The following is a 13,448-nucleotide window of genomic DNA, read 5'->3' as shown; positions in this document are numbered from 1 at the left end:
CTGCAACTGAACATTTCCTTTAAACAAAACAAAACCAAAAGATAAATAAGGAAGAGCCGGTAACTGTATTTTACCAGGAGTCAATGGTGATGAGTGGGCCTAAGTTTTCTTCATGATTGTCTCTAAAGCTTGAATATTTGACTCATTTTAATTCTTTTGTGTTAGGTAACTAATTCAGTAACAAAATTTCCAGCTGAGCAAAGCAGTTATAAAGGCAGCTTTATAACTAGGTGGGAAGTAAGCATTCTCTACTAATATTTGTTTTTAGTCCACTTGCAAACCAGAAAATTATCATTAGAGAAAGCATACATTGACACAAAAAGAGAAAAAGGAAAAACCTCATATTCTTAAATGTGTTTCAGGCTACATATTGTAAGCCTCTCTGCTTCAAATGCAAAATAATCTCAGAATTATGCCACCTCTGAAAGACCTGGGATGGTTGGGGGTGGTTAATATGGACTGCTGTGAGGCTAATTGTGAATCTTGAGTTAATTAATCTCTCCAGATAGGGATCATAAAAAATAAATTAAATGGTCTTTTCCACCATTTCTAGTTCCATTTGGACTCAGGGAAACACCAAATGATGATGGCTAAACTCTGGAAACTTGGCTATTTGCTGCTGTTATTTAGATGACAATCCTGAAAGCCTGGGAAATAAATATGTCCACTTCATAATCAGTGCTAATGTACACTAACAAAACAACGGTGAATGGATCTGTATTTGCCACAGCATGCACAATCTGATCCACAAATGCTAATGTCCATTACTTGGTCAGAGTTAAAAGGAATTCAATGTTGTTTCACACCACACATGCGCACAGACACACACAGCAACCTGACTTGAGGATGCAAGCCAGAGACTGCAGAGACTAACTCTGAAACAGTACCTAGTGTTAAACACTTATGAAAAGCAAAGGACAAAATAATTATGCTGAGCAGAAATTCAACAGAAAAAATGAATTGCTTATTTGCAGGAAATCATATTCATTGGCAAATCCATGGTAATTTTGGCACGACAACAATTTCAGTACCTTGAAAGTTCCACAAATTTTAAAACCATCATATACATGAACAGTGTAATAGAAAGGCAGAATTGTTTCAAGGCAAAATACAGAAAGGGCATTTTATGCAAAAATAAAAAACAAAACACTCCTCAAGTTATTTTTCTTCATTTTTCTAACATTTAGAAAGTCATTATTAACAAAAACATATAAAGTCAACACATGAAATACTGATGATAAGAATCCAGGACCTTATCAAAACAAACTCTTTACCTTATTCTACAATCAAAGCATAGTCACAGAGAATCAAGACAAAATCTTAGGTTAGAAAGGTGTGTTTACCTCAAGCTGGTTCCTCAATTTAAGTTTGATAAAGAGATTCTGTTAGTGAAAAAAAAATCATTATTTTAGAACTACTGTATTAATTAGTGGTGATTTCAGCTCACCATAACCACAGAACCCTCAAGTACACAAGGATCCATCTCGAGCCTGTTCTGTATGCACAGAGAGTACCAACCAGCCTTTGGCACATGTCTAGTCAATAGTGGGATGCCATTTACCCCACAACACTGCGGAACTCTTTGGACAGCAAACATAGGCGCTCTGGATATTCTTCCAGCAGCATCTAATTTCTTGGCAAAACTGAGGCAGTTATGCAAAACTGAGGCAGTTATGCTAACAGCTTTGGTCTCAGCATATGGGCACAGTGCTTCTAGGCATCTTGTCATGGCTTTTGCTCCTGGGGAAAACAGAGACTGAATCAACAATACCAAGTTAGGCACAGCAGCTTAAATGGGTGTAATCTAGAAACGAGAAAAAAGAACCTCATCTTGCTGGTTAATCCACGCCTGGCCCATCCCAGCCACGTACTTTTTCTTCTGCTGCTCAACTCCCATACCCTTACTGTGAATCGCTAGAATTCTTGGTATGTGGTTCTTTTAACTTTGCCTGTGCCTGTATTTACGTATTGGACCCTAAGGTCCCTGAGGACACAGCCTGGATCTTATATTCTCAAATATTTTAGTCCCCCTAGAACTTAGTAGGTTGCTTTGATAGTCCAGCCACATAATAAATGTCTATTGCTTGAAATTAAATCGGTACTTTCCTTGCCAAGATATCTTTTAAGATAGTACTTGTAATTTTCTAAATAAAAATCTACCTAGGAAAAAAACCTGGAAATCACTCCAAAGTCAAATAAGAAGTACTAACAATGATCACTAAAGTACTGTCTAACTGACCTGTCTGACTGAAAAGTATAAGGCTCAAAAGGATCAGGTTGTTTAATTTGGTAGTCACTGATGACTTGAGACCAACAGTCAAAATAAGCAAAACACAGACCTCCCAAATTCAACATAATTTAAACTTCTATATTTTCATTTTTAATGAATTATTGAAAAATAAGATTTATAATTAGCACATAACATCCTATATAATAAAAGCCTAATGGGCTAAGTGTCAGGTCATCCAATTGTCTGTTCAACCAATCAAAACATAATATGCTAATGATATGCTAAGGCCACTCAACCACTTGCTATGATGTGCACTGACCATCAGGGGGCAGACAATCGACAGTTAACCAGTCGCTATGACATGCACTGACCACCAGGGGTCAGACGCCCCAACCGGTAGGTTGACTTGCTGCTGTGGGGTCTGGCTGATTGCGACTGAGATGGGCCAGACATGCCCTGGAGCCCTCCCGTGGTCCCTTCTGGCTGGCCAACCCCCACATCCCTCCCTGGCCCCAATCATGCACCTGTGGGGTCCCTTAACCTGGCCTGCACCCTCTTGCAATCCAGGACACCTCATGGGAGGTCGAAGAGTCAGTTTCGGCCTGATCCCACTCAACGTAGAAGCTACCCCCTGGTGGTCAGTGTGCTTTCACAGGGGGAGCGCCACTCAGCCAGAAGTTGGGCTCACAGCTAGAGAGCACAACGGCGGTGGTGGGAGCCTCTCCCACCACTGCGGCAGCACTAAGGATGTCCGACTGACGACTTAGGCCTGCTCCCTGAATTTCATGCACTGGGTCTCTAGTTAAACAAAAACATTTATAGAGCCATAGCTGGTTTGACTTAGTGGATGAAATGTTGGTCTGCAGACTGAAGGGTCCTGGGTTTGATTCTGGCCAAAGGCACATGCCCGGGTTGTGGGCTCAATCTCCAGAAAGGGGGGTGGGGGGAGGAAATGCAGGAGGCAGCCAATCAATGACTCTCTCTAATCACTGATGTTTCTATTTTCGATCTCTTTCTCCTGCTCTCTTCCTCTCTGAAATCAATAAAAACATATTAAAAAAACACACAACATTTATACAGTGGTATAGAAACTAGCCAGTAATGTATACAATAAATAAAAATACTCTAACACATTTTAAATAATGAGTCACATAAGAATAATTATACACAAGCATTATTTTACTATTATATTTTCTTAGGATTCACACTCAGGTAAATATAAGAATTAGTAAGTAATCCCTCTATAATACATGTGTATGTTTTTACTTACTAGTTCACTGGTTCTTATAGGTACATGTACACACCCATAAGAATAATTTTTTTTGTATTAAAAATAGGAAAATTCTCAAATCCAATAATATTTTAAAAATTTTGACACATGATAAAATAATGCTGCATTTCTGAATCAAGCATGTCTTCTGTGGGCAGATTCATACCTGTAGCACTTACCAATGGCAAAAAATTTAGTGTAAAATGAAAGCTGTGCTAAAGTGTTAACTCTTCAAAACAGGCAGTAATCATTGTTATGTGCTAATTATAAATTCTATTTTTCAAAAAATGAATCAACCTGTAATTTGATCTGAAAAAATTTATTAAAAAGTACTAAGTTAAAAATATAGAATTTTTAATGTGAATATAACAAAACCAAAAAGTGAAAAATTTTCATAGAATAAATCATTTTAAATTTTTGATCATTATTTTGATCAACGTATAGTAATAATGTTAAAAACATTCCGTCAAAAACAAACATAAAAGTCTCTGGAGCTCTGTCAGTATAATGAGTGCAAGAAATAATTTGAAAATTAAGAAAATTTTTTTAAAGAATATTAGTAAGGTTGTCCTTGGAATTGCATATAGGAAGTGGAATTACTTATTTTTAGTTTATCTATTTCTTTTGCTAAAGACTTATATGTTAGAATTAGAGACCCAATGCACAGAATTCGTGCAAGAGTAGGCCTTTGCAGCCGCGGCTGCCTTGGCTCTCGTGGCCCTGGCTTCGTCCGGAAGGTCGTCTGGACAGTCGTTCCGCAGTTCGGGCATTCGGTCGATTTGCATATTATGCTTTTATTATTATAGATTGTATATAATTAGAGAATTTTAGAGTTAGAGGAAACTTTGAAGATGGGAAGGTAGGGAAGATAGTAGAATAAAAGGCAGAGGACTCCAATATTTATTGAGAACCTACAATGCACCAGACACTTTAAATTCATCTCCACTTCTTATTAATACAAGGGCCCTATAAGGTAGGTATTATTAATTACCCATTTCAGGAAAGTCTTAAGAAACTATTTGCTCCCAGTGGAGTTGAAATTTAATACTAATTCAAGTTGTTATGATTCCAGAATCTGTATCTGCTCACCCATATGATAGGCAATCCATATTCATTAACCTATTTAATCCTAAAGCTGATAACATTCATATACAACAGATAAGGAAACAGGCTTAAAAAATTAGTAAATCTGTCTGTAGCTACTTTAAGATCTTTTATTACACGGTCAGATGCCTATTTTCTAATATAACTCATTTGTCTGCTTAAGGAAACCAAAGTCCAGAGGACTTATGTGACTTACACAAGGTCAAAGAGGTGACAAGTTAGAGGGGAGACTCTGAGCTTGGCCTATAGGCTTCAATGTACCACATTCTTTTTCAATATTTGTCATTCAAGAGACTCACATATATCACCACCACTTAATCCAAGAGCCTCCTAAATGATGTCATATAAACTCTTCCCCCACTAAAATGACATTCAAGCTAATTTGACAGGACCAACTTAACATTACCTAACCTTGGCCTTCTCCAATTTCTAACACTACTATTATGGTCTGGGAGGAAAAATACTATGCTATAGCCAGTCTTGGGTGAAGTCTTCTGGGAAAGGAGGACAATGAAAGCATCCCCGTGCTTTGCTGACTCGGGAGGCATTGACCAAGGTTGGTTTCTTGGGGCTTAAGAACCAGTAGGGAAAAAAAAAAATTAAATGGGAGTCTCCTCCCTTCTCAGGAAAAAAAAAAAAAGAACCAGTAGGCTGCCATTTTAAACATATATAGGCAGCTAAGGGGCAAATGGCAGTGATCAATGCCCTATTAGAGTGGGATGTCCTTGGGGATACTGTGAGGAAAAGAAAATCTGGCTTCCCTGAGGAATCTTTGACAATATAGCTATGTCTATCCAGTACAATGGTGGTCATAACTGAGCACAACGGGGAGGTATCCTAGAGTTTCTTCTAGACTCTATCATTATTCTTCCAATCCTCCTCTAGAACCTGGTTCTTTCCCTCATCATCCTAGACTTACTTGGGAACTCCATATTGTACCCTAGTCTCCACTCCCTAGGCTCATTAATATCATCTCCTACACCAGTGATGGCGAACCTATGACACGCGTGTCAGAGGTGACACGCGAACTCATTTTTTTGGTTGATTTTTCTTTGTTAAATGGCATTTAAATATATAAAATAAATATCAAAAATATGTCTTTGTTTTACTATGGTTGCAAATATCAAAAAATTTCTATATGTGACACGACACCAGAGTTAAGTTAGGGTTTTTCAAAATGCTGACACGCCGAGCTCAAAAGGTTCGCCATCACTGTCCTACACCATGACCCTGCTGCTCTCACCATCTCCCAACTATAATGAACCTTATCTATATCAAATTTTATCTCCTCAGAGCCACGTGTCAACTAGCTCAATAGATGCACCAAGTTTGAACCAGCTCATACCAAGTAAAGAACACTTGCAGACTGCTAGTTTATATTCATTCATTTTAACGATGGCATTTTTGAAATCCTCACTGGAGGATATGTTTATTGATTTAAGAGGGAGGGAAGGGAAGGAGTGGAGAAAGGCAATGGTTGCCTACCATTGCCTCAGGCATGGAAATCTAACCTGCTACCCATGCATGTGCCCTTGACCAGAGATCGAAATCATGACCCTTTGGTACATGGGCCGACACTCTAACCACTTAGCACACAGGCCAGGGCGATATGGTCTTAAGACCTTCTCAGTGGATGACTAAATTTTGAGAAAGACTCCTAAGTAGATAACCGCAGCACAGAAAAGCACATCATATAATAATACAATTCTTACAAATTTCTTTTCTCTCTTGTTTTTTCTCTTATTTAGTATATCAAAGCTGATGATTAATTATTAAGTTAATCGCAAGAGTAAAAAAGGCAATGAACACCATGGGGTAACACAGTATTAATAAAGGTCTATTAAATATCATTTGAAAATGTCATACTTGTTTGTTACTAGTTTGAAGGTTACCCTTTTTTGTCTGAATTACAAATATTTGAATTTTATGAGAGTTGAGTTTAAAACTGCTCTAAATGAGAATGAAAGGTTAGAAATAAGTAACACAAATCAGATCGCCAGCTTTTCAATTGCATACCTAATCCAAGATAACCAATTCTATTTTTTAGGCCAGATTTCTCTTCTGAGCCTTCATTCATGTGCTAACCATATGCCTGTTCATCTAGCACGGTTCACCAGCAATTTTGAAATTTTCCATCTCTTCAGGTTCTCAAGTTACTTCTCTATTCAGCTCATTCTACCTGCTTCTTGTTTCTTTTTTTTTTTTTAAATATATTTTATTGATTTTTTACAGAGAGGAAGGGAGAGAGATAGAGAGTTAGAAACATCGATGAGAGAGAAACATCGATCAGCTGCCTCCTGCACACCTCCTACTGGGGATGTGCCCGCAACCCAGGTACATGCCCTTGACCGGAATCGAACCTGGGACATTTCAGCGCAAGCCGAAACGTTCTATCCACTGGGCCAAACCGGCTAGGGCAAGATTATTGTAATTTAAGAAACAGCTGCCTCCTGCACACCTCCTACTGGGGATGTGCCCGCAACCCAGGTACATGCCCTTGACCGGAATCGAACCTGGGACCTTTCAGTCCGCAAGCCGACGCTCTATCCACTGAGCCAAACCGGTTTTGGCTACCTGCTTCTTGTTTAACTGTGAATTACATTTAAATTTTAGGGGTAAGATATTTGCGTGCTTTATACCTCCCTTCAGATTTGCATGATTTAATTTGGATTAGTGTTCCCCTTCTTCTTGCCTCTTTTCAATAATCATCAATTATACAGACAGTGGTTTATGGCTTTCAATGTTTCCCAAACTTACCCATTGTCCCTGGAGTTCTTCTTCCAGAATTAAAACTATTAACTCTCCAAGCTTTAACAGGCTAGGGGGAAAACGTGGCTTCTTAGAACATGAATGTTTTTTTCTAGGTAAGATTCTATTTTGTCCAGTTATCTCTTGAACTACCTTTGCCCCACCTCCAACCATTCTCTACCATCACAAGTGTTTTCTTCTGAATTTGAATAAGCTGCTACTGATAAAACATTCTTTTATTATTCCACTGCTGAGAATATTGAAAAAAATATAACCCTGAGTAAGAAAGTATCCAAATAAAGCTATCTGCATCAAAACAATAAAATGTTGAAGCAATATTTTCAAATGAGAAAATGATACACAGAAATGAAAGATAACTTCTAAACTTGGAGATAGAACAGCTAGCACGGTTTACAAGCAATTTACAAGTCAGGTGCATTTACTCATTAAGCAACTGCCTAAGTATATCATCACTAATAGCTTAAAATGCCCCAGTTAATTTGTTACATATAGTTGGAGAACATCTATTGGTTCTTTAAAGTTTTATTTGTAGTATCAGTTCTGTATTTCCTAACCTGTCATAATTCATTCAGTCCTCTTGCACTTTGAAATCTCCACAATAATAAGAACTTTATCAGGCTGGTTTTGGTATGAAGTAGCACAGCAAACCGAAATCCCACCGGGAGCAGTCCAGACTTCTCTTCTAAGCAGCAAAAAGCTGTTATCATTTTCTGAATTACAGGAACTATAAAAGGACACTCTACTCAAGCTGCCGCTGAATGTCACCTGAAAAGCAATCACAAAAGGGCTCTGTCTTGGCTTATCTCTGAGCTCTGTCACTACGGCAACCAGCAGGGAATAAGTATCTGTGGGTCTATGAATTTCAGAATCCCATAAAAGCCAGGGCTAAAAAGGCATGTGCAGCCTCTCAGAGATTGACTGCATTAATACATTAGCAAATACTGTGAAACACTGGATAAATGTCAGCAATTATGGAAAAAGCGTCTAATAACGATATTCGTTGCCTGTCAAACCCCCGTGAGGTTTGATGTGTAACTGCCACTCAAAGCTGTCTGTAATTTTATCTCTTTTATACATCTGAATCCACAGCATTCAAATTTGTACTTTGAAAGTAATAAACTGTAAAGCAGTTTATTCTGTGTTGATCACAACTGCCAACAAATATACAATAAAAGAACAAAAAGACTTTCACTGACTGTGAGAGCAATCAGTACCAACAATCTCTTATAAATGTTTTTCAAAACAACCTTATATATTTTACATGTAGAATATTAATGTCATGATGTGGAGAAATGATTTGACTATGATAAAGTCATCTTGAGCTCAAAAGGCCACTTATATTGCATAAATATTCACTTCGAGCCTTCTCTTTTGATTAGAAAATATGAAAGAATTTAGCAAATTAGACACAGTTGCAAAGATCAAAAGATGGCTGGAATCTTTGTTAGCTCCAAAACAGGCTATAATACTATCTTCATTACCTTTCTCAGAGAATTATAAACAATTGATTATATCTAAAACCCAAAGGTCTAAAAGTACAACTTAACATGCTTCATATTCATATTTTCATTGCTTGAAAGTGACTTATTAAGAAATCTTATCACACATGTTACAGCTGTTCAAATGCAATAGACAGCATGTTAACTTGCAAACACAAATGCCAGAGATTAACTAGTACACATATGTATTATAAACAACCTTTCATTTCTCAGTTATAAAATAGGGTCAGGTACAAGGGTTCCAATAAGACCTTTTTTAATAACAGCAGAAAAGAGCTTGGTGTTTTGAAAAAGAGCAGGGATGCCTTTGAAGAAAGCAGTAATACGTTTTGGAGTATTGGGCTAGCAGTTACTTACTGCAATTTAAAGCCAATCACTTGACCTTTTCAGTGTTACATCTAGATCTATAATTAATAAAGGCCTAATATACAAATTGACTGAATGACCAAACAGCAGAATGACTGTCCAGATGACCTTCTGGATGACCACGCTATGACACCCACTGGCGCCAGGTCAGCCAAGGTGGGTGCGATGCGATTGGTTGGGGGCCCAGCCCATCGCCCCATGATCGCCCTGCAGAGGGAGGCCAAGGCCACCAGACAGCGGGGTGTTCAATTGATCAATCGGGGGGCTCCACGATCACCCCAAATTGGGAGGCCCAAGCCACCGACCAGCAGGCTGCGGTGGGTGGGCAATCCATTGCAGAGCCCTGGCCAGGTGGGCAGGGCCTCCCCCTTTGTGGGGATTCATCATGAAGCCCCACGATCGATTGCCCCAAAGAAGGAGGCCCAGGCTACCCAGCCAGCGGCGCTGCGGCAGGTAGCCTGGGCATCCCTCTGCGGGCGATCCATAGCGAAGCCCCGGCCAGGTGGGCAGGGCCTATTTCTTTAGAGCGATGGATTGCAGGGCTCCTGGACTATGAGAGGGCACAGGCTGGGCTGCGGGTCCCCTCTCTCCCCTTCCCCCTCCCCAACTTCAGTGCACAAATTTCGTGTCTCCGGCCTCTAGTTTAATATAAACACAAGAAACATTTACTGAGTGTTTATTTTGTGCCAGGGGCAATGGTAGGCACTTGAGACACAAAAATGGGTAAAACCTGCTTCTTGCCCTCATGGAGCTCATACTCATAAAGAGAAGTATGTAAATAAATGTTATTACAAATACTCTTCTCTAAGAGCCCGCTAGAAGGAAAAGATGGTTTGAAGTAACCCTCAGGAAAATTTACAATAGATAGTAACTGTATTTTACTGCATACTGTTCCTATCAAAAATTATTTACTTACAATCTACTACCTGGCTCAAATGAGATCATATATATAAAATATGCATTGTAAACTATAAATCATTATATAAATGTGTCTTAATATACTCATTTAGCACTGTGCTAAGTAACTGTGGGTACCAAAACAGTGAGTATTGCTGCTCATTTCCCACCTCATTAATAATATAGCTACTATTCAAGAACATACACACAAACCAAAATGCTAGAGTGAAAGTTTTAAATTCATTTATATTCAAGACAGATAAGTGCTAACCTAATACAGGAAAACAAAGGCAGAATTTATTTCTCTCTTTCTGCCTTATTTTAAATAACTGTAAAGCTTCAAACCAGTATGACTGCAATCTGGAAAAAATTAGACTGGATATTTAAAAACTGGTACTATTTTGAGAAATATAGAACACATAAGAAATAGCATGGTAGAAGAGAAAGAATACTGGCACCAGGCAGGGAGCGAATTTGGAGTTGAATACTGTTTCTGCATTTCACTTTCTCATTTACCAGCATGGCTTCAGGTCAACATATTTATCCTAAATCACACTAGTTAAAATATACCTATTTTAAGTGTACTTGTTCAAGGAGTTTTTACCTACATATACACTATTCTAACCACTGAGCCCCCTCTCCCAATCAAAATATCAAAAATTTCTATCACTCTCAAAATTGTCTTGTTATTATTAGTTATAAGACTTCTTTTTATAACCTGGATATAGGCCCTTTACCAAATATGTTTTGCAAATATTTTCTTCTAGTCTGTGGCAATTTCCCTCCCTTTTTCTAAATGGTATCTTTTGAAGAGCAAAAATTGCAAATTATCAATTTTTTTTTCTGTTATGGTGAGGGCTTTTAGTGATCTCTCTAAGAAATTTTTTTCCTACCCCAGGGTCTTAGAAGATTTCCCCCTATATTTTCTTTTAACTGTTTTACAGTTGTAGCTTTTACATTTAGGTCTATGATACATTTTGAGATAATTTTTGTGTATGGCATAAGGTAAAGTTTGAAGTTGCCTTTACTGATATCCAGTTGTGCTATCATCATTTGTTAAAAAAAAAAAAAAAAGACCACCCTTTCTCCACTTCATTACATTGGTATCACTGCACAAAATCACTTGACAATATATACACAGATCTATTTATGAATGCTCTATTTTATCCAACCTATTTGTCTATTTTTACACAAATACCACATTGTCTTAAATATTATTTTTTAAAATCAGGCAGTATATATTTTCCAACTTTTTCAAAATCATTTTGGGTATTCTGGGTCCTGCACATTCCCATATAAATTTTAGAATTAACTTGTCAATTTCTATAAAAATAGTCCAGATTTTTTAAATTGGGATTGCAGTGAATCCACAGATGAGTATGGGAAGAACTACCACCTTAAAATATCGAGTTTTCCAATCCATGACCATGATATATCTGTTTTTAAGGACTTTATTTCTTTCAGCAATAATCTGTAATTTTCCATGTAGGATATTACACGTATTTAAATTTACCCTTAAATAGTTCATGGTTTTTGGATGGAATAATGAATGGTACAATTTTTTTTTTAAAGTTCCACTTCCAAAATGTTCTTTGAACTATATAGTAACATGCTTTTTTTATATATTAAATCTTGTAGTCTGTGACCTTATGAATTTCACTGGTCACATTTAGTTTTTTTTTATTGCTTGTAGTTAATATGCAACAAAACAAACTACTAAAATTTTGTGAAAGAATAAAGACAATTTATGTGAATTGCAAACTATAGCCCTAGCTGGTTTGGCTCAGTAGACAGAGCGTCAGCCTACGGACTGAAGGGTCCCAGGTTCGATCCCAGTCAAGGCACATGCCCAGATTCTGGCCTTGATCCCCAATAGGAAGCGTGCAGGAGGAAGCCAGGTTTTCTATGACTCTCTCTCTCTCTCTCTCTCTCTCTCTCTCTCTCTCTCTCTCTCTCTCTTCCTCTCTGAAATAAATAAAAATATATATTTAAAAAATTACAAATTACATAAATTACAAAGTATGTAATTTAATTCTGTATTGGTCAGGGGTAACATTCTTCATTTCAAACCTTTAAAATTTACTGAGCCCTAGCTGGTTTGGCTCAGTAGCTAGAGCGTCAGCCTTTGGACTGAAGGGTCCTGGGTTCAATTCCAGTCAAGGACATCTACTTCCACTGCAGGCTCAATCCTTGGCTCTGGTTGGGGCACATGCAGGAGGCAACCAATAGATGCATCTCTGTAACATCAATGTTTCTCTTTCAGTCTCTCCCTCTCCCTTCCACTCTTTCTAAATAAAAACTCAATGGAAAAATATCCTCTGGTAAGGATTAACAAAAAAATAAATGAAATTTACTGAGATTTTAGTTATGGTTAAGGTCTCTCTCTTGAATATACCATGCACACTTGAATAGAACTTGTATTCTGCTCAAGTATCTATAAAGCATCTGGTCAAACTGGTTAAGAGTTTTGCTCAAATCTTCTCTATCCTTATCTGCCATTTTCCTGTAAATTGCTGACAGTAATGTGAAATCTCAAACTCTAATTGTGAGCTTATCTATTCTTTTGATCCTACTAGTTTTTATTTCACATATTTAGAAACTGTTATTAGGTGCATACACATCTAAGATTGTGATGTCACCCTGGCTGATGGTCAGTGGTTAGAGCATCAGTCCTCACACGGAAGGATCACTGGTTTGAATCTCAGTCAAGGGCACATACCTGGGTTGCACGTTCATTTCCTGGTCCAGGAAGGGTTAAGTGGGGGAGGCAACCAATTGATGTATCTCTCTCACATCAATGTTTCTCTCTCTTCTCTTCACTCTCTCTTCCCTTCTTTCTCTCCCCTTCCTGCCCTCCCCACTTCTACTCTCTAAAATTCAATTAACCTCTCCAAAAATTAATCCTTGAGTGAGGATTAACAACAACAAAAAAGAACGCTATATTTTCTTGACAAGTTTTCTTTTAATCATGATGAAATGATGCTCTTCAGTCCTATTAGACTATCTTCAATGCATATTGTACCACTTCATGCATAACATAGGAAACCTGGAACAGTACAATTTCACTCTGTGATTTTTGTCACTGTCATGTATATTACTTCTACATATGTTCAAAGTTTCACATTTTTCTTAAATTTAAAGTTATCTTTTAGCCTTGGCTGGTGTGGCGCAGTTGACTGTCCCAGGCACTGAAAGGTTGCTGGTTCAATTCCTGGTCTAGGCATACACCCAGGTTTCGGGCTCGAGCCTGGAAGGGGGCATGCAGGAGGCAGCTGATGGGTTTCTCTGCCATATCCATGTTTCTCTCTTTACC

The 13,448-nt window shown here is 38.0% G+C and overlaps 1 protein-coding gene across 2 annotated transcripts in view; it reads right to left on the bottom strand.

The window, feature by feature from the left end:
• FAF1 (Fas associated factor 1) overlaps positions 1-13,448 on the bottom strand; it is a 184,614-nt gene that overhangs the window by 148,241 nt on the left and 22,925 nt on the right. The window contains exons 1-3 of one of the 2 annotated variants that reach the window (XM_015563296.1): positions 7,928-8,137; positions 7,362-7,422; positions 1,344-1,382 (exon numbers count right to left, since the gene is read on the bottom strand). The exons of the other annotated variant lie outside the window; for it this stretch is intronic. Of the exons in view, the coding sequence (XP_015418782.1) occupies positions 1,344-1,382; positions 7,362-7,422; positions 7,928-7,941 (114 nt within the window). The 5' untranslated portion in view covers positions 7,942-8,137. Of the gene's footprint in view, positions 1-1,343; positions 1,383-7,361; positions 7,423-7,927; positions 8,138-13,448 lie in introns of those variants that run through there. 2 annotated transcript variants of the gene reach the window in all.

This window comes from Myotis davidii, unplaced genomic scaffold (assembly GCF_000327345.1).
Source record: "Myotis davidii unplaced genomic scaffold, ASM32734v1 scaffold539, whole genome shotgun sequence".
In the NCBI taxonomy this organism is placed as follows: Eukaryota; Metazoa; Chordata; class Mammalia; order Chiroptera; family Vespertilionidae; genus Myotis; species Myotis davidii.
This window is presented reverse-complemented; position numbering and strand designations above follow the sequence as displayed.